The sequence below is a fragment of the Fundulus heteroclitus genome, chromosome 14 (genome assembly GCF_011125445.2).
Source record: "Fundulus heteroclitus isolate FHET01 chromosome 14, MU-UCD_Fhet_4.1, whole genome shotgun sequence".
Classification (NCBI taxonomy): Eukaryota; Metazoa; Chordata; class Actinopteri; order Cyprinodontiformes; family Fundulidae; genus Fundulus; species Fundulus heteroclitus.
This window is the reverse complement of record NC_046374.1, coordinates 16,775,415-16,797,821: the sequence shown is the minus strand read 5'-3', so window position 1 is coordinate 16,797,821 and position 22,407 is coordinate 16,775,415. Positions and strand designations below refer to the sequence as shown.

At 42.9% G+C, this 22,407-nt stretch overlaps 1 protein-coding gene across 1 annotated transcript in view; it reads left to right on the top strand.

The window, feature by feature from the left end:
• si:ch73-335l21.1 (insulin receptor substrate 1-B) overlaps positions 1-19,555 on the top strand; it is a 65,987-nt gene extending 46,432 nt beyond the window's left edge. Inside the window, exon 4 of the mRNA XM_012874766.3 lies at positions 14,255-19,555. Within this exon, the coding sequence (XP_012730220.2) occupies positions 14,255-14,262 (8 nt within the window). The 3' untranslated portion in view covers positions 14,263-19,555. The remainder of the gene's footprint in view (positions 1-14,254) is intronic.
• Positions 19,556-22,407: the final 2,852 nt, after the last annotated feature.

Below are 22,407 nucleotides of genomic sequence, written 5' to 3'. Positions count from 1 at the left end.
TAGTATTCTAAGGACTTATAACGGCTTTCTACTAAAGTTGGGCCTCCTGAGCACAAGTGAATCATAGCAGCGGCCAATGTTACCCTCAGTTAGTATGAAAAGATTTGGTAATTTACTGCTTCCCTTGCACTACTGTCAGTTCCAGGTGAGAAAAATAATGCTTAATTATCCTTTCTGAAGTATTTATAACCCTTTAAAGTTTTGAGATTACAACCACCAAACCTAATTGTATTTTATTGGGGTTTTTTTTCCTGTGTAATGACCATCAGAAAGTGGTCCTTAATTCATGAGTCATCATGAGCCTCCTAATTAGTTAATCGAGTTACCTCAATGTTAAATAATCTCAATCGCAAATCCAGCTGTTCTACACAGGCCTCAGAAGTCTGTTGGAGAGGAAAAACAGCATCGTGACGACCAAGAAACACAGCAGACAGGTCAGAGAGAACGTCGTGGAGACTTTTTAAAAAGCAGAGCTGCGTTATAATCCAATATAATATATAAAGCAATATCCCAAACTTCAAACACCAACACAACACACCACGCACGAACAGGTTTCGCTCAGAAACGTTCCGGTGGCGGACGGGAAATCCTGCAAAAGTTTGTGGCCTAGTTTTAACAAAGGAAAAACATTAGGCGCTGGTTAAAGGAGTGGAGTTGGCGTGAACGGGGACTCTACGTTTGCTGCGCTGTGATATGTAGGAGGAAGAAGCTGTAGGGCTTCTTTCTGATTGGCTACACCTCACATTGAAAAGCCTTCGTGCTCGTTTTGTCCTCGGGGACACCCCACCCTAGGATATCGGAACAAGACGATCCAACATGTTGAACATCCCCGATTTGAGGTCTGAGCGGTTCAACCGAGCAGATTAGATCACTCTTAACACACCACACACGGCAGGAATGTCTCTTTAGGTTATCTTAAGAACCATCTAGATATTCGGGACGTCTTTTAGTTCAGAATGGGAAGATCGGGGCAAGAAGAGGGCTAATTTTACTGCTGTGCCAAGCTGGCATGACTCAAATGATCGCATTCCCCTTAGCAGGGCGTGAAGTCTGTTTATCAGCAATCATCACCTGAAGCACGCAGCACAATGGACTCTGAGGACCAGGGTGAAGATTTAGTGATACGTTGCTAAGAAGAATGGGGGATTTTTATTATTCTTTTTTTTTTTTTACCTTTAACACTAAGTAATCAGTAACTTTTGGTTGAATATTCTCTGGCTCACATCTAAGCTTTTGGCTTGAGGTTTTTTTTCACGATAGATTTTCACACGCTGAGAAATGTTTTCACATGGGATGGTTCGGCTGCCTAGAAGAAAACGCGAAACGTGCAACCCAAGTTTCTTTTTCAACCCATAAAAGGCACACTCTTTAAACAATGCTACCTAACTAAAAGAACCAAAATAAATAAAATAAATAAATACCCCCAACAGAAATCATTGGACGTAAACGCCTGCCCTCCCCGCTTACAGGTTTGAACGTGCAAAATCAAAGGAATCCTGCTTGTGGTTGAATCTGGTTGCTTTGAAGCTTGAGAATCAGGCGAACGTCTCTGGGCGCAGCGGCTCTGCCAAACCTCCGCGATGGAGCAACAGCTTCTTGTGTTTCCGTGGCAGAGATCCTTCTGGGAGAGGCCTTGCTCGGAAGTGAAGACCCCACCTGCTGACCCGATCAGTCCGTATATCACCCCCCTCCACATGACACCTTAGTGTGTGTGTGTGTGTGTGTGTGTGGGGGGGGGGGAGCGTTTTAGTGGCAGAACTGGTGGAGCAACACCAACACAGACAAATCATCACAGATTGGAATCAGCAGACAAAGAGACACGTGAGTGTGCCGGTGGTATGCGAACGACAGATCACGTTTCCACAAAGAAGAAAAAAGAAAAAAAAAACACTTCAGCTCCATCCAGGAACACGTCGTGCCGCGGCAGCTTTTCAATACAGTAGCTCTGTTTATGCGACGCAAAGACGGCGACTTTATATAGATCTTCTCCCCCCTCGACTTTCGTAACTGCGTTTGCGCTGGAGGATAAATCTATTTTGCGGCCTGGAGAGATAAATGGAAATCTTTATTGGCACTCACAGAGCTGTTGCATCCTTATCTCTGGTATTTTGGTCAAAGGTTAAGATTCAGCTGTTTCGGGCCCTGACTCAGGACTTTGTTCTCTCCGTTCCCAGACCGAGGAGCTCTCTGCTACACCGCACGTCAACAGTGGTGTGCAATTTATTCACGTCCCGTGAACCTTTTTCACATTTTGTCACATTTAGACTGAAACATTTGCCCGTTCCTCTTTGCGGGATAGCTCAAGCTGGATGGCGAGCGTCTGTGAACATCAGTGTTCAAGTGTCGCCTCGTACCTTCAGTTAAATTTAGGTCTTGACTTTGACTGGGCCGTTATAAAACATTAATGTGCTTTGGTTCTACAGAGTCCTGCTGTTGACCCAGTTGTTGGATCCAGGCGAGTTGAAGCAGAGACACATGTAAAAGTTGCAGAACGGCCACCGTCCTGGACTGGATTTGAGGCTTCTGGCCTCTCCTCCACCTCGCCCCGGGTATTTGGCGGCCTCTGGCACGTTTTCTCCCAGAATGCATCTTTTCGTCAACGGCGAAGGCGAAATCTTCCCGCAGCACGACGCTGCCACCATCACGTTTCACCGGGACGTGTTCAGATTAGAGTGCTTTTCTAGTTTTTGGCCACAAGCAGAGGTGGAATTACGCACCGGCAGACTCTGTTAAAGAAGCTTTATCTTATTTGGGCCCCTGAGCGAGCTTTCAAGGTTTCACTCGCAGATCAGTCTGGCTACTCTCCGGTAAAGAAAATTTGGAGCAGTTCACCAAACGAACGTCCAATCAGCGTTGGCTTTGAGGCGGGTTGAGGTGTGACGCAACGAGAAGCGCGACAGTTCAGTCTAAAGAACATGGCGGCTTCAGCCGATGAAACTAGCGTTAGCGTGGCTATCGAGCAAGTTTTATCGGAATTACAGAGTATTTCTTCACTGAAAGAAGAGCAAAACGCTGCTCTGGAGGCTTTTCTCAGAGGAAAATATGTTTTTGCTCTTCTCCCGACTGGTTTCAGCAAGAGCTTGTGGTTGTGTTTCCGTCGTCGCTGTTAGTACGTCATATGCTTCGTTGATCTGATTGGTTTATTTGGCCCGTCTATCACCAACATAGGCCAATGAGCTAACCAGTATTTTCGCCCCTTCCCAAAAATACTTCAACGGAAGGTTTCCAGATGGATATGCGGAGCAAATCCATCTGGCGGAGTCAGGTTAGGGTGTAACGGAGTAAAGAGGGCCGAATACGATTGCGAGGTACACTTGTGAGGTGTTAATTTAACATTTGCTTTATCTTCCAGTCCGTAGTCTTGCACTGCGTTTGTGTTGGAGAACTTCTAGAAGCGTGCGTATGTGTTCACGTTGCTGTATAGCAGGAATTCGAGGAGCCGACCTGTTTGTCCACCTGGTTAGAGACCTGCTCGTTCAGAAGTCGTCCAACGGCTCCCCGCCGTGACGACAGCTGATCGTCGGGACGCTGGACGTAGATTGCTGCAAACACGCCTTGTGCCTACCCCACCTCCTGCTCCGTCTATGCCTCCTCCTGACCCCACACATTCCTGCTCCTCTGTGTGCCGTAACACACACACACTCACACCCTCGGGCTTTCCCACTCTCATCTTTGCAGCGTGATGACAACTATCTGAAGCCCTTTGGTATTTTCTGTTCCCACCTGACACGTCGGTCTAATAAAAGGGGAGCGATAGAAATGAAAGTGGCGTCGCTCCCTCCGCCTTTCCGTTCGGGCCACTTCTAGCGAGCCGGTCTAACGGGGATACGTGGTGCGTAAGTGTCCGCTGCGCGTTCACACCTTCCCGGCTGGAAAAAAAGCTGGCCGCAGAGAGCCGCGGGGCCATGATTGACAGCGGCAGCGCCGAAGACGGGCCGGCGTGGGGTGTGAACGCGTAGTAAGAGCACATACCAGTTGTCTTTCAACACCCGGCAGTCTGTTTTCCACTGCAGCTGGCGCGCCGCGACGTATAGAGACCTACTGGAGAATATAGGGTGACAGGATGTCCAACATGTGCTACACTGGGCGTTTGACCGGCAGCTTACGATTAGCGTTGATGCCCCCCCCCCCCCCCCATCCTCCTAAAACGTGGACTCCTGGTCTTTTTTCTGGGTTGACGACCGATGGGTCCCTTTTGTGTCTTCTCCAAACAAGCCGTTCCTGTTGGTTCTGCAAACATCGGAGGCCTATTGTTGTCCGGTTCTGTTTAGCTCAGCACTCAGTTTCCATTACCTGCTAGAAATAAAGGCTAACTAAGCGCAAGCATAAAGGATCGGGGGGGGGGGGGGGGGGTTCTACCAAACTGCTGCTGTCTGATTGGGTTGAATGAATGAACCAGATGCCAGATGTATGGGATGTTGAGCATTTGTCTTTTCTTGTCTGGTTTTTTTTTTTTTTTGGTTATAGTAAGATCAGAAATCTCCCTTTAAAGGGTCCGACTGTTGCTTTAGAGAGTGACCTTAGCAAACAGCTGTATTACTAAAGGTTAGGACCTCATTTGAAATCCCTCATGTAGCCTGTTCTGTATGGTTGGATATTCGACACTTGGGCAATTTCAATATAGACGTTTAATAAGAGCAACAAGTTTGTCATTTTGTGCTTGGAAAAAGTAAAGGTTTGTCTGTTTCTACACCGCAGATCCGGGGCGAGTTTAGAGGAGTGGCTGTTTCCTGTCCCCTTTCTTTAATTTATGAGCTGAATTGGAGGTTATCTTCTGTTTCCCCCGTTTGGCAGAGTGGTTTCCCTGTTTATGCCTCGGTGGAGCAGAAAACCATGAACTACAAATTAAGGTTCCTAGATGATCCACTTTTTTACCAAAAAAGCTCAATTCAGCTTTATTCTGCTGTGATCTCTGTGGGGGCAGGATTGAAGTATTGGAAAAATAAAATAGCAGCACAACATATATATATATATATTTATTTAATCTACAGACTTTCCCTACCCTGTTGTCTATTTTTGTCCTCCTTTTCATTTTTACTTGTGTTCCTCCTTACTCCCTCCCTTATGCCCTTCCCTTATCCCCATCTACTCTTTGCGTCCTTCCTTCCATCCTCAGGGCCTGCCTCCTCTTTCCATCCTTTCCTTCCTCATGTCCTTCCTTTATTCCTTGTGCTCTTATTTCTCTACCTTTTTCCCCTCCTACTGTCCTTCCATCTTTGTCTCCTGCCGCTCTTCTTTCTCTCCTTCTCCCTTGTGTCCGACTTCGCTTTTCAAATCGTGTTCCTTCTTTGTGTCCTTCCCTTTCTTTCCTTGCGCCCTGCTTCCCTTCCTAACTTGAGGCTCCAGCAGGTTTCCAGAATTTGAGCCGTTCATGCTTTAGGCTCTCGACAACTTCACAAAAATACTAATTATTTTTGCTTGAAACAAACACCGTCTTACCCCCAGCAGACGGCTGGCTGTCGGTGCTCGGCAACCGGACCTAATGTGGGAAAACTAAACAGTTTGAGCCGAGACGTGACTTTAAGGAGAGGATGACGAGCGCTTTATTTGCTGCAGGGATTAGAAAAAAGGGATCCACCTCTGGCAGTGGCTCCATGCATTGTGAAAGCATCAGCTGACGCCCTCCACGAAGACGCGCTTTTATAAACTCCTTCACCTCGGGGAGACTTTCGGGTGGAGTGTCATTTGACCCAAAGCTGTCGTCCTCGGACGTTCCAGATTCACGACTTGAGCAGCGAGCGCGGTGGAGGGCAGGCGCTGCGGTCGCAGTGCGACACAAAAACACACGTCTGGGTTACTGACAGACTTCCCGGCGTCTCTGGGAGAAATGAAACGAGGCGACACAGGAGCCGTCCCCGCCGGCCGCCGTTTTCCTTCCTGAAGCCGTCTTCATGCCGGCTCCTCTTTACTCACTCACAGGATGGGTGATTTAATGAGCTCAGGTATACAGTGCTTTGCAGGAGTATTCATTTCCCTTCGACTTTTTTCCAGGCTGTGTCCGGTTTCAACCACAAACCTTGACGTGTTTTATTGGGATCTACTGTGGTGGACAGGCAGACACTAAGTGGATTCTCAGTCAGATCGGGCTTTAATTTGGCCGTTCTGAAGCTTGAATATCCTTTGAACCGTGTCACTGCGACCCAAATGTTCTGGCTTTTTTCCTCTTTAGCACCATGACCGCCAAAAATCTAAATCGATTGACCGGCATTGAGGGCGGTTCGTGGCAATCCAACAGGCCGGACGTATTATCGACATGCCGAATTTGCAAGAATCACATTTGTAATATTTTTTCTTGATCCTGCAGGTTGTGCAAAATGCTGCAAACTTTTAACTGGAACAAAAAGCTCTGAGCACATGATCCCCATCCTGAGTTCTCTTCATTGGTTGTCTGTACGTTTCAGGAATCCTTCTCTTAGTTGCTTCTAAAGGAGTGCAGCCTTTTTGAGCGGTTGCATTCCCACACACCTGCCCGCTCCCTGAGGTCTGCCACCCAGCAGCTCCTGATTGTCCCTAAAAGTAAGACTAAGAGGAGACGGTGACTTTGCCGTAGCGGCTCCAGAGTTGTGGAATGATCTGCCCTCTCGTGTGAGGCAGGCCTCCTCTCCTTCAGAGTTTAGGACCCTTAGTGGAGGCCTTTTGCGCATCCTGAGAGGTTGACTCTGTTTCTAATTATTTTAACAGTCTTAAACTATCTTATTTGTCTGTTTTAGCTTGTCTGTTTTAACCTGACTCCGCCAGATGGATTTGCTCCGCATATCCATCTGGAAACCGTCCGTTGAAGTAATTTTGGGAAGGGGCGAAAATACTGGTTAGCTGATTGGCCTATGTTGGTGATAGACGGGCCAAATAAACCAATCAGATCAACGAAGCATATGACGTACTAACAGCGACGACGAAAACACAACCACAAGCTCTTGCCAAAACCAGTCGGGAGAAGAGCAAAAACATCTTTTTCTCTGAGAAAAGCCTCCAGAGCGGTGTTTTGCTCTTCTTCCAGTGAAGAAATACTCTGTAATTCCGATAAAACTTGCTCGATAGCCACGCTAACGCTAGTTTCATCGGCTGAAGCCGCCATGTTCTTTAGACTGAACTGTCGCGCTTCTCGTTGCGTCACACCTCAACCCGCCTCAAAGCCAACGCTGATTGGACGTTCGTTTGGTGAACGGCTCCAAATTTTCTTTAACGGAGAGTAGCCAGACTGATCTGAGAGTGAAACCTTGAAAGCTCGCGAGATCAGGATGGTCTCACGAGGCTATGTCTGTTTAGAATTTACTGGTATTTTTTAAGTTGTATATGTACAGCCCTTTGTTGGCCTTGGTTATTATAATGGGCTTTATAAATAAAGATGGTATGGTGTATTTTGCAGTTCTTTGCAACTTTGCGAACATTGATCCTGGGATGATGGTTGCAAGTGGATATCTTGTGCCGCTCTGATAGCCAGGCTGAAGAAAAAGATCCTCCACCCTGTTTCACCACGGTGAAGCCTTTCTTCCCGCGCTGAAGAGAAGCATCCCCACAGCATGACGCTGCCGCCACCATACCGGACCGATGTGTTCAGGGTGACCTGCAGCATTGGCTCTGGTCTCACCTGGACAGAGCGCCTACTTCCAGAAGTTGGTTGCGTCCGATACGTGGGTTGTGTTGGCCGATCACCTAAAATCCCGGGAAAACCATTTCATACGTTTGTTGTCGTAATGTGACAAAAGTGCACAAAGCTCTGCGATAACAGCACCGCGGGATTTCAGGCAAAATGATTGTCGGCATGGAAAGAAAAAGACGCCGATCGCAGAGATTTTATTCCGTCCCTAATCCTATGATGATTCTGAAATCCTTCAGGGTGGACCACGGGTCACGGGCGGCTTATCCTCGGGTTTGAGGGAGCCTGTGTTTTTCACAGAGAGGTCTCAGATTGCAGGTTGGAACCGCACAATTTTACGCCTGAACGAGAGGCACAAATCAACTCGGAGGTAAATTGCATCATTTTCCATGTGAGGTTCATAAAACCAGCGTTCAGTCCCTTCGCAAATGGCCGGCCTGCAGTGGTTTCCCCCCACATCGCTGCTGTTTACCTCTGTTTCCAATGATGGAGTGCAGCTCCTCCAGTCTGCATCTGCCCCTGTTTCTTTTCAGATAAAATATAATTTTGCCCAACCAAAGCGAGCAGTGGACTCAGTGACTCATTTCATGTAGCTCAGGGCAGCCCTGCGTCTTGTGGAAAATGACAGACTGACACGCTCGATTTACGACCAGAAAACAGGGTGGCTTTCAATTTCTAAGGCGGCCGTTCATCGTCTCACACGCTCCCAGACTCCCCTGATTACACACACACACACACACACACACACACACACACACACACACTCACACGGACGGAGCCAGAGAGCAGTAAAAGTGGCTAGACATGGACTGCGGAGGCAGATAGTCTTGTCAAACCTCTTGATTTAAACAGTCTGGCCTGCAACAGTAAGGGGAATAGCAGCACGCGGTCATTATTATATTGATTCGCCCGCAGATGGTGAGACGATTCGAGGAAATGAGGGAGATCGATGTGCAAAGCGCCAAGGGAGAAAATAAGAAGCCGATATCTGATTAGTGGGGCCATGGGGAGGAAACATTTAATTGTAGCATGGCAGGAAGTTAGGCGTTTTCTTTTTTTTTGTTCTGCTTGTATAAAGTCTTTACAGGAGAAATGTCCTTATTATGCATGAATCATCCACATGGTTATACTTTGATGTGGAAAAGGTCTTCCTCCCCTAGAGATTTCTTGTTTTTGCTTGTTTGTCACGTTAGACTGTTTCAGATGTTCAAAGAATATAATATCGGACAAAGATAAACCTGGGTGAGAACAGCAAACATTTTTCAAACTATTTTATTAAAGGAAAAAAGCTCTCCATACCAACCTGACTAAAATATCATGTCTGATTACTGCCTGACCTGCAGAATCAAGAACACGCATCTAATTTTCTATAAATTAGAATATGCATTTATAAAAGGCCTGTTAGTCAAAATAAAAGTATGTTTTTAAAAAAAAAACGTTTAAGCCAGTATTAAACATACTTTTCATTAAGCCTCCATTTCCACATGAAAATGTTATCTTGTTTTTATTGGTCTGATGCAGTAATGTAATTTTAAATTCAGTTGTTTTTTTTTTTTTTATTAGCTGGAGGCGGGCAAAATCATAATTGACCGAAATAACAGCTTTATTTTTTAAAAGTCTGTGTTAATCTATGTGTTTCCCTTAGTGAACTGATTTACTGAATTAGATTAACTTTTCAATAATACCCTAATTTATTGAATATAGATGTAAAAGATGTCTGGCAACACTAAGTATCTCAAAAAGCAATACAGCTTATCAAGATCCAAAGACATTTGGATGAGATGAGAAACAGGGTCTGGGAAGGGTTACAAAGCGATTCATCAGGCTTTGGTACTTTGATGAACCACAATAAGAGCCACTATCTATGAGTGGATAAAACGTGGGAACAGTGGTAAACCTTCTCAAGAGCGGCCAACTTGGCAAAATTACTCCATCGACGACTCATCCACGAGGTCACACAAGTACCCAGAAAGACATCTAAAGCAAAAATGGCATCTATGGGAGAGTTCAAACACCACTCCTGAACAAAATGAACACCCTAACCCATAAAGCCTCTTGATGATCTCTGCAACTTTGGGGGAAAATATTTGCCTGGAGGATGTCGTTGGGGAGAGGGACGACAGGGTTTCCTCTCCTGGACCTGTTGTCCCTGGGATCTGATCTCACATAGGCGGAAGACGATGGATGGATGGATTCTCTGGGTTGGCGAGACAAACGTAGAACCTTTTAGCTATGGTGCCGTTACATCTGGTGTAAAACTAACAGAGAAAGAAACCATCAAACATGCTGCGGGAAGTGGGATGATTTGGGGTCGGATGAATGAATGAATGAATGCCTCCAAAGAAAGGTTTTAGGGTGGCCTAGTCAAAGTCTGTTCATAAATCTGATCGCGGTATGAGCTTAAAAAGGTCATTTATGCTTGAAAACCCTCCAATATGGCTGTATTAAAACAATTTGTTAAAAAAAAAAAAAGAGTGGACCAAACGTCCTCCACAGTGATGTAAAACACTCATTGCCAGTCAAGACAAACGCCTGATGACTGCTGTTGGAGCCAAAGGCGGCAGAAGTAGTTTTTAGATTTGAGGCGGTTGCTTTTACATGTAAGAACAGGCAGGTTTGGATAGCTGTTTTCCCTGAATAAAGTCTTCATTTTATTAATAATAATAATACATTTTATTACAAGGGCATTTCAAAACACTTAAGGACACTGTACAGGTAAAAACAATAAATGGTAGAAGCAACATCATCATAGTTTAAAAGAAACAACACAAACTACACACAGGAAAGTAATAGAAAATCATATTGAAAAGGCAAATTTGAACAAGGGTAAAGAACTCGGTACTGCAGATGTCAGGGGTGGGGGGGGGGGGGGGGGGGGGAGTGAATTCCAGATTGTGGGCGCAGAACGAGAAAAAGCTCTGCTCCCCATGGTGCTAAGACGGGCTGAAGGAACAACGAGGTGAGTGGTAGAAGAAGATCTAAGTATGCGGACGGGAGTAGAAAATTTAAGTAAACAGAGAGATATGGAGGGGAGAGATTGTGAATAACTTTAAAAGTTAGTAGTAGGATGTTGAACTGAATTCTGGACTTCACAAAGTAGCCAGTGGAGCTGCATATGTTGCGCTTATATAGGATATATTAGTCTGATATCAAAGTCTGCTTGATGTTCTGAAACATTTAAGCCCACAACAGGCAGAAATCTGTAAAGGGCCGTCTCCTCGGGATCCTCCAGTCCTCGCGGCTTGTTGTCGTCTCTGCTGAAAAACAGGGAGGCGCTCTGTTCCGCTTCAGTCCGCCGGGGGATCGGCTGTCCGGCTGGCGGCCACCGCCTGTGCCAAGGGTGGGGAGACTAAATATAGCACGCCGCACGAAACTTGGGAGAGAAGGAGGGGTATAAATATAGAGTATCCGGGTGCAATTAGAGAGCCGAGCTCTGCTGGGAAATTTTAAGGGGAACTCTCTCTGAGCCGGGTCTCTTTAGTAACTTTGTGATGTTGTTTAGATTGGCCCAGAAGCAGACAGAGTTCCTTTACTCTGAGTCATCGGGGTTTTTTTGCAGAAAGTAGCGCCCGTTTAGCGTTTACTTACCCCATCTGTGTGTCGCTTTTAAACCTGCTTGCTGTCAAAACTACACGGGCAGCCGCTCATTGGCTCCGTAATTGAACATTTTAGAACAGAGGACCGTCACAGAGGAGGTAAAGCGGTCATTTTTTTGCATGCAGTAATTACTCTCAGCAGCACGGCAATTTGAACATCCACATCAACTTCAGCAGCTTGTGACTCTTTGGTACAAAAATGTTGTCAGACAGTGTGATAACAGTTATAAGGGATATTGTAAGAAAAACAGGGAGAGCGTCCAATTAGGGAGCGGTTCAGCCAGACATGACAGGATCCTCATGGCAGGATCACCTCGGGCAAAAATACCACAGTAATAAAAAGTTAAAACTAAAGTGCACACAACGGTTCGCTGCAGGACACTATTTCATCGACTATTTTTTATGCTGCATCTACTTCAGATTTACCTCAAACGTTGTGAGACGCCAGTCACTTTGTCCAGTTTTCCCTCCTCCTAACTGGTGATCAGTGGGTCAAATACTGAATAATTGGATTTTTTTTTTCTTTCCTGTTCATTAAATGCCAAAACAAGACAAAACAATCCCACCTATTTAGTCTCTAAACAAATAAACAAACTGCATTTTTCCACATACTTTGTGCTGAGTTTAGTAAGAACTCCACCAGGGACACATGCTTTGGTGCATGAAGTCGAATAAACTCATAACTCCTTCAGTTTCTGGGTAATTTAAAAACTACTACCTCCGTTAAATGGGCCGCAACACAACAGCGTTCTTTTGGTCATTTCATGGTTAAGATTAATTCTAGATCTTCGTTCAAACTACAAATGACTCAACGCAAATTAACTTGTGTGTGTTAAAGAACATCAGAAATGGCCTAAGTTGGAATCGGTCGATCAGATGTTTAAGGAGAGGATAAAAAGCTCTGGGGTTTTGCATCTTATTTAGCCAACATATACAGTTGACTGACTGCTTTCAGTAGCAGTACCTAAAAAAGGTTAAAAAATAAAACAACTGGACTTCTATTAGCAGTAATGCTCAATACTTGAGGCTCGATAATTCAGTCAACTGGAAATAATTGTGATCATCTTTTGAAAAATATCCATAGCATTAATAGGCGGTTTCCATGAATGTTTTTTAGGTGCATTTTGAAATATCAAATTGGAAAAGATTGATGGAAACAGCCAAACTCTAAATAACTTTGCAAATAAGTTTTTACACTCGTCAGAGGTGGTTTTTGGCTTTTGAGAAAAATTGTTAATGTGCAAAACAGGAGATGGAAACACATTTGCCGAATAAGTTCTGACATAGCGAACATTTACCTCCCGTGACTGATCAGCTGTTCGCGCTGGCGCCATCTAGCCAGATATTACCATAACGCACACAGAATTGCGTTTGTTTTCTACGTCTCCGGACAGCATGTAACATCGGCATCGCCAATACTGGTTGACATGACAGAATAATTGCAACTTGCCCAACAGAAACACATTCCTGAATACGTCTCTCATTTATTTATTTATTTAGATTTTTTTGGTCCACGCTAGTTTGGAACCTCAACCTGCCGTTGAGGTTCAACGTTAACTTCTAACGAAATCACGTTTTGCTTCTGCCTGATTAATTCGCTACAAACAAGTGGATGAAAACACACCTAATTCGCATTTTGTTTTGAGATTTTAAAAGTTTGCTTAAAATTTGCATGACCATTGGATGGAAACATGGCTTTTGTCACCGCTAGAAGACAGCACATATATAACACACATAACTGCCACTGCTGCAAAGGCTATGTAAATGCTTTGCAAATGTCTTGAGAAATGACCCGGTAATGAAACTTTTTCTTATGCTAAGCTATGCAGTCACTTTGTTATGGAAGAAATATAGTCTCATTAGACATTGAATTTATAAAATAATTTATAAATTAGGCTCATTTGTCACATGATCAAATGAGCCTAATTCGATTGCTAAAAGGTGCTTGACTCAATCTAGAGTTGATTGCTTTGGCCTGAGTCACCAGAACGTCAAAACAGTTGCAGGCAAATTTCTGTAGCTGGAAGTCTGCAAGTGGAGTTTTGCAGGTGAAATATTTGTTGACAACTTTAAAGTAAAAAATAACTAGAAATTTCTTCCATACTTTCTCTGCAAAGGCGAGGATTCCCTCACCTCAGCATGCTGTAAGCTTAAAGTGACTGACGTGCCGAGGAAGTTGAAACCATCGTCTAATTAATTTGGCCTAATAATAATTTGCTCATTGGGAGCCACTCATTGACTGTGTACAGTGCTTTTAACCTACGGCAGACATATTTCGTGTATGACTGGATGTATCACAAAAAGCGCTTAATTTCTTCTCATTTTGACTCATATGAAAGGCTTTTTTTTAGTTCCACATTATTTCACCATGCAGCGCGTCGAGGGCCTTGAATGCATTTTCAAGTTCCAACATTGCTGTTTTAGGCTATAAGTACATGTTGAAGCATGCTGGTGCATACAGAGTCTGATCATTCAGGGCTTTGAGGAAACAGAACCTCCTCAGATGACTTAGTGTGAGACTGACAGATGGCTTAGTGACGCCATGTGATTGTGTTTTGGCATCTAGACCATAGCTGTAATCCCGTCAGCGCTGCTGGGAACGACTGTTTTACCTCTAAATTCTTGCTGTGGGTGACATTTTTGTGCATACCTGCGTGCTTTTATGTCCTGCGCCAGAGTCGCGCAGTCACATGGCCTGAAAACTGCAGCACTGGATCTGGTCTGTTCCCTGCTGTGCTGGCCCAGAGTCAGAAGCTAACATTTGTCTGAGTGCCTGTAGCACTAGGTGTCCTCGATGCCTTCATATCTGCTGTCCTCCTTTATCGCTCCTCCTGTCTGAATCGTTGTCTTTCTTTCTTTTTTTTATTCCAGCCTGTTTGACCGTACTGTAAATGTTTGTCTATTTCTGGGTCACTCTGTGCCAGAACCTTTAAGCAGACACTCATCAAACATTGCATATCGTAGTAAACCTGATAAATTATCTATTTTCTTTTGTGTGCCCACTTTATTGTTTTCTTCTTTACACAACTAACCCAGTTGTTTCTTTTCTTTCCCCCTTCAGAGTGCTGATGTCAGTGATTCATCCTTGGAGAGACAATCTGGTACCACTCAAAGCGCTTCAGTGCTCCACCTTTTTCTCCTGTGACGGCGAATCACATGGAAAGAGCTGCTGGATTGGACGCAACCCTGAAGCACTTTGACATAAACTGATGGAAAACTTCTTCTTTTTTTCCCCCTCGCTTTCATCCGGTTGGTTGAGCAAACCAGCAGGGATGTGTGCCAAATGATATTCTTAAAAAGCTATTCGCTGCTCTCATTTTCTCAAGTGAAAGCCAATCAGAGGACGGTACAGAATGGAGAATAGTGTGTTGTTTTTTTAGTTTTTTTTTTAATGTTTTGTTTTTTTAAAACCTCTAATGATGAAAGAGTACAAATGTGGCTAACTGGTATGTAAAAAAAAAAAAAAGAAAAAGAAAAGAAAGAAAATATATAGAAATGCATAGCTGCTCTAAAAGTGCCTCATTTTCAGATTGTAGCCATTCTAAAAAGCTAAAGCTTTGGGTTATGTTGCTTCAGTCTTGAGTTGAAGTAATTTCAGTATAATTACAGCAGAAGGTGCTGATAAGGATCAATAGCCTATTTTTTAAATCGCCGATGCGTTCATGTCATATAGGATCAATGTAAGAGGCTGGAAAGTTTATGTAGATTACAGAGGATCCCCTGAGCGCTGACAACTGATTTATAGACACAATATTTATAGTCTCTATAATTAGAAACAGCTCTGTTTTCAGCAAATATGCCATCGAAACTCCCACACGCAGACAGCATTTCTTCTGCTTTAGCTTCGTGGTGTAAAGAGCTTTGCAGCACCTTTTCCACTAAAATATTTTTGTATGTCTTACAAACATTTAAATAGTTCATTTGATAAACAATCACGCCTTGAGCTGAAAAAAAAAACTATTGCTGATTTATATGATCCGCACATTCCAAAATTTTCTGGAAAGTAAATTTTCACCTTGAATAAATGTTATTTAATCTCAAGTACCTGTGATAGCTTATTGGTTATAATTCAAAACACTCAGGGCTGTATTTTATCTGAAATATTTGTTTTTACTAAGGCGTTAGTGGATTTAGTTAAGAGAACGTTTCTGGGTACTTCTACCACTGCCAGTTCGGATGTGTATGGAAAGAAAAGCTAAAAAAAAGAAAGCATGACACTCGTCAAATCATCCCCTTTAGTACTGCAGCCATTAGGTTGGTCTGTTTTATAACTGATGTAAAAATCTGCATTTGTTATGCAAAATAAATACTTTCTTGTGAGCGGTGGAAAAAAGGTGGTAATGGAGGGGTCTTTTAGAAAGCATTTTTTTTTTTAACTTTATGTCCTGTCATGTAAACCGTTTAATTGGACGTTTCTAAGTAATTTTCATCCATATGTGCTTAAGTCAGAGTATTCTACCTAATGAATCAGAGCCATTGAATAAGCTCAAATATGACTCCTCAGATGATCTATTTTTTTATTTAAATCAGATTTTTACCTTAAATGAATGTTCAAATACATACCAATGGCGATGACTCATCACCTTTTAATTAAAAAACTCAGGGCTTTAGTTTAAATTAATTTTTTGACAACGTATTTATGGTCCTAATAAAAACAAAGATGGTTTGCCACATTGAGGCTCATTGACCCCTTAAAAATGGCAAAACATGAGGGGCAAATATTGACTCACTCAAAACCCATAAATGATGTAAAAAAAAAAAAATCACTGTTTCCTAAAAGGGGACTAAAATCCTGCCAGAACGCCATTTTATCTGTCAGCACCTCCTTCTGAGCACTGTTTTATCCGGTCAGTGAACATCGAGTTTAGATCACACAGAATGCAATGAACACCTGTTTATGAGAGGTGTAAGTACAATCAGATTCTGGCAGGGTTTTCACCAACCTTCAGGGCATCTTGACTTCAAAATGGCGATTTCATTTTATTTATTTTTTTATCACACAATACCAATATTTGGCACGTTTGGGTTGCCGTACTTTCCCATGCACTGGGCAAGCACCAGTGCACCAAGATGACACAAATGATTGGAATTTAGCCATTGGTGGTTTGCTCTCAAGTTGTAATACTCAAAAAGGAGGAGTAGCCAGTCTAGAATGGGTTGGTGTGTGAGTGAAATCAAGAGGCCAATTATTTGGCATGTGCGTATACTGCAAATGTGCTTTGCTCATTTGTCTATCTGTCCTTGAAACTGAACTTCTCAGAGCTACTCTATAATTTTATAACTTCATTGGAATTGCTCAACATACCCTATTATTACGAAAAGTTTTTTTTTTTATGACACAACTCAACAAAGTAAGAAAGTTGCCATGACAATAACTCCAATATGACATGAACGCAGAGTTTTTGTGAACATTAAAGATGTAACCAGTGCTAGCAAGCTGCTAGTATTCTTTTCTACTGTGACAAATATTAGCAAAGCTGCCGTTAGCTCTCTGCTAATTGATGTGTTGCGTTTAATAGCATTTTCTTTTTTTTTCTCCTCACTTTTTTTTTATCCACTGTTTACTTTTCATATTTGCTGTTCAGTGAGCCATAAACAAAAGTGTTCAAATCCATGGGCTTGAAACTAAATGGCACTTGTAGCAGGGAGTAGAACAGCTTGCTCGCTAGCTTTAGGCCAGCTGGCTCAGATTAGCATATTAGCTGGGTACTAGGACGTAAATTCACTGTCCTGCTGACCACAGCCGGGGTTAGACCCCCTGATATAGAGCTACGCAATCCCATTAGTGATATTAGCTTGGTTCGTACATTCACTTAATCCCATTCGTCTCAGGATGCTAAATAACAAACAGTCCCCAGAGCCGAGGGCAGTGACCCTATCATTAGCCACGATTATGCTAGCTTTGTATGGTCAGCAAATGTGGATTTTAGCCCCCGTAAATGGGCTAGTTCTCAACACGTTTGCATAAATCAGACAGCTAATTTGTTCTCAGTTTTTTTAATGTACAGCATCAAACTTTCAGGATGTTTCATTTCTCGGTTTCTTTTTTCAAACTGATCAAAGTGAAAGTGCTTTATCCTTTTAAATCCTCTTTGTTTCTGTCGCCTTCCTTTCCTGTCTTTGCTTGGTTCTTACTTTAATCTTCACTATGCATAAGCACTTAAGTGCCTGTCCTATTTCTTAATCTGTCTGTCTCTCTGCCCCATTTTAGCACGTAGCACTAACACATTTGTCATAGCAGAACATAACATGTCTATTTTTGTGTCTATTTCCTGGCTGTACAGTGCTAGCAGGATAACTTGTTTCGGTTTGGTGTAAAAGTCATCTGTCAGCCATCGTGGTATCGATCCCAGGACTCAAGAACTTTATCTTCACATTGTCATCTGTGCCAAAACACAGCACCACCTCAAGAAAACAGCTTTCAGGTCTCAAGCCAGGACATTTTGCTTTGTTTTATGATTGAGATGTTTTTTGTTTTGTTTTGTTTTCTTTTGCATTATTTTGTCATTTTGATTCGAGGCTAGTCTGACATATCTCTGTTCACAGTCGGCTCATGAGACTCTCTCTAAGATAAAGGTCACTGTGGAAGACTTGCGTGCGCTTTAACCTTGAATCTGGCTCTGACTTTGACTGGAGGAATATAAAAAATGCATAGAGAGAATGAAATGGCTACCATGGAGAGCTACAACGTAAGTCACAAGGCTGTTCAGCATTAAGAAATATACACTGCCTTTCTAGATAAACCATACCAGTTTTTCATATTCTTTCTTTTTAGACCTACTAACCTGAATGTATTTTATTGGGATTTTATGTGACAGACCAACACAAAATGGTGCATAACTATGAAGTGGAAGACAAAATCCAAGTTTTTTTTTTAACCAATGAAAAAATGATAAGCATGGCATAAATTAGTTTTCAGCCCTGGAGGGGAAAGCTTGGAACCACCTTTTGCAGCTTTGCAAGTATGAATTTGCTAGCTTTGCACAAAAGCTCAAGCCTAGTCAAGTTGGATGGACAACATCTGTCAATGTTAGTTTTCAAGAAATGCTTCAGATTCTCCTTTGTATTTATGTCTGGGCCATTATACTGAATAGCCATGCTTAAGTTTAAACCGTTTCCTTTGCCATATGTTTATGATTGTTTTCATCCAGAAGTGTTGCTACTCTTAACAGGTTTTTCTTACAGGATTTGCCCATTTTTTTCTTTATTTTTCTCCGTCTTCAAATCAACTTGGACCAGTTCACTGTCCCTACTGAAGAGAAGCGTCCAAACAGCATGATGTTGCCACCACCACCATGTTCCACCGTGGTCCGTTCAGGAAACACACTGCTTTAACTTACTAATACTGGACCTCTGAAGGCCTCACTGAATTCAATTTAGAGGTGTTTGAGAGAAGGAAGATGAATATAAATGCACATAATTTTCCTTCCACTTGGTAATTACGTGGTCATTTGTGTTGGTCTATCACACGGTATCCAAGTAAAACACATTACAGTTTGTGGCCGTAACATGAATATAAGAAAAACTGAAGGGGGTCTGTACACATTTTCAAGCTCATGTGTTCGCCTGCCCACCTACCTTTGGAAAGTTCATGAACTTCCTCAGTCTGGTCACATGACTTTTCAGGCTCAACAGAGTAACAATGCAGCTTTATTATGAGCTGATTGGGATCTGTGGTTGGAATTGCTCCTATTAATTCAGGAGTGGAAACAAGCATTTGGGTCTCTAAGGCAGACCCAACACATTATTCCAGAAAGTCTGCTTTCCAGTAAACCCACAGCCAAACAGATGAGCCCAAACCCTAATGTACTTTTTGGGTCTGTTCTCATATTGTAATGCTGCAATTTTCAGCCAAATGCTTCATTGTATTTAGTTGTTTTTTTTTTTTAGCCTAGAGGAAAACAGACTCGCTTTCAAACCTGACAATTAGGCTTAATAGCGTTGCCCTTCAGAGAACCGTTCATGGTTCTCTGGGCTGTTCTCGACTGCTTCCACTTTGTCGAACCGCTTGCATTTCCTTGCAGCTACACATGGTAAAGTTCTCAACGTTCGCAGGTTTCATGTCGTGAATTACGGTAGAGCTCTGGCAGAGGAAGGGGTGTGGGTGGGTGGGCAGTTTAGGTGAATGTGTGAGTTCACTCACTGCATTGTTTGCATTGTTTTTGTTTTTTTTTCTTTTGATATTCTGATGTGCAGAAAAATTGCGCTGCTGCTTGATCTGAATTGTTTTATCTGCTCCTGCTGCACCCCGAGAGGGATGGTACTAAATGGAAATATTGTAAAAATTTACCATTTGTTGTAGAGCGTTCTACTTCTGTTGCTTGATAAAAAGAATTGACTTTAAAAAAAGAAAAAAAAATCAGCAAAGGGTGTGATTATTTCTTTTCCCCCTTTAAAAGTTAGTTTTCACTGGCATGTTATACATAATATTATACCTGTGCAGTTCTACTTTTCAGAAATTAACTATTGGGGTATGATGCAGTCCTGTGAAATAGTTTTCACCCCCTTTAGAGATTTCTTCTGGGGGGTTCCGCCCTTAGATGCTTAAGATCTTAAAACTCACTATTGTATTACTTAACCAGTCTTAATCATCCCCCAGTTAAATTAACAAGACTGGTAGATTCAAGCAAACACTAATAGCCAGTATTGCAGCTTGAAGCAGGCGAAAAGATCTCTAGAAGCAAAAGCAAAACGCCATGCCCTGTTCTAAACTTAGTCAAGAACCGACGTGAAACAAAATCGTTGACATCTATCCTTGTGGAAAGGGTTGCAAAGCAATTTGTAAGCCTTTAAGTCTCAAGCAAATATCCATAAGAGCCAAGAGTGCATCAATGTCTCGTCCAGGAGTTCATGGAAGAATCCAGAACATCTAAAGCTTCGCAGGCCTCACTTGTCACAGATAAACATTCATCGCTCAACAATAAGAAAGACTGAGCAAAAAGGGTTTTCATGGGGGAGTTCTAACACAAAGGTCCGTCTCACAAAATTACCAGTATTTCTGAAAGACACCATCATACCAACTAGAGTTGGTCAATACACCAAATCACGATAACCCTCGCAACATCAATGTTGCCAATTTTGCAATGCTCGGTTGCACTATTTAGTTGGATATTATATTTCAAGGGTAGTGTGCTCACATTCTACATGCCAGTAATGTTTCTGGCTAGTTAGAGGGTCTCTAACAGTCCTCAGTAGCTCGGCAGATGTGTATTTTTAGTGACAGAGATGCTAAAGTTCATAGAAATTGTACGGAATGGTTGCTTTGCTGCTTTAGGACTTGGACTGAGATCTCGTCTTGAATTTCTTTATAGCGTGATGAGTGGCGATCGGAAGACTTTAAATCTACTTGATGTTGTCGTACAGGTTTTTTTTCTGTAATTTCTTGATTCTACAAGTCGGGGCAGTAATCAGGCCTGAGTGTCGATGAAGAAACTGAACTCAGTTGTGAAAAAAGATGGGGTAATTCTGGATTTATCCAGAGGGGGCAGTTGCCTTTTCACTTGGAGCCAGGTTGGTTTGGAAAGCTCTTTATAGCTGCTTGGGTTATCTTTGTCTTATACTAAAAATAGTTTGATCTTAAACATTTAAGTGAAACAAATAAGCGCAAAAAAACGTGTAAGGAAGCAAACACCTTTTCACAGCTCTGTTTTGTCTACAGTGACTGCTAATTTATGAGCTATAATTGGGAATTATTGTTTTAAAATTGACCAACAGCAGAGCAGAGGCGTAGGGTTGGGGATGACGATCAGCACGGGCGGATCTAGACGGGGGTCAGCAGTGGCCAGTGCCCTGTAGAGCTTGTCCTAGCCCCAGTTATGGCCCCTGTACTGAAGACTTAATACCAAATCAAATGCAACTGATTGGTCACTGATTGGTGATTTTTTTTACCTTTTACAGTTTTACTTTGCCAATGACTTAAAAATTACTGCATTGCACTTTTAATAGGATCACAATTTTCATCTGCTAGATCAAAAGGTCTGCAACCTGCAGTTCCAGAGCTGCAAGTGGCTCTGTGGCTCACTTAATACATCAAACAATTAATTAAATTTTATTCATATAGCGCCAATTCATGAAGCATTTAATCTCAAGGCACTTTACAAAGTCAAATTCAATCAGATTATACAGATTGGTCAAAAAAAATTCCTATATAAGGGAACCAGTTGATTGCATTCAAAGTCCCGACAAGCAGCATTCACTCCTGGAGAAGCGTAGAGCCACAGGGAGAGTCGTCTGCATCGTACATGGCTTTGCAGCAATCCCTCATACTGAGCAAGCATGAAGTGACAGTGGAAAGAAAAACTCCCCATTAACAGGAAGGAAAACCTCCAGCAAAACAAGGCTCAGTATGAACGGTCATCTGCCTCGACCGACTGGGGTTACAGAAGACAGAGCAGAGACACAACAAGAGAGACAAAAAAGCACAGAAGCACACATTGATCCAGGAATCTGTTCTACAATGAAATGTTGCCCTGTTTTGTTTTTTAATCATTGTTCTGTGCCCACCATGAAATTTACCAGGGGCCCCATCCTGGTAAATTTGGTCTAGAATCACCACCGAGGAGCAGACAGCTCCTTAGGCAGGGAAGTGTGAGCATCTGCTTGAAGTGGCACGGCCACAGAGGAGCTCTTATACCCCGACGCCACAGCCCAGATGTCACACTCTGATGTGGAAAACAAAATGGCCTGATTCTTTTTTTTTTTTTTTTGACGAGTCTTTTGAAGTCTGTTAGCCACACTCACCACTCCCACAGATAAGATCGTTTTCACTCCAGGTTGGCAGCCTGCCACTGGTGTTAGTCACTCGTCCCAAAAGGGAATTTAACACCTTCCACAAGCCTTATTTGATACCAGCTAACTTAAATAAGCCTTTCTTCCGGTTTTGGTCAAGTTGCATGGGATCTTGTGTCGTTCTCGCCCACAGATGGTAAATTAACCTAAGCTGGGTGTGATTGTACACCACGCTGCCGGAATAATTAGAAACGAGGACACACAGGCAGCTCACACCTGCACCTGCAGAAGCTCACTTCCCCTCTGTGCTGCTCAGCGCGGACAATAAACAGGCTTTCAGCACCTGTACAACAGACCGACCCGCACACCTGAAGGGGACTGAAGCCTCTCATTTCCTGTTTTATGGTTTCGTCTTGCCTTAACTTTTGTTCACACAACATGTACATGTTGTGTGAACCCCCAGGGGGGGATTTCAAAGCCCTACTT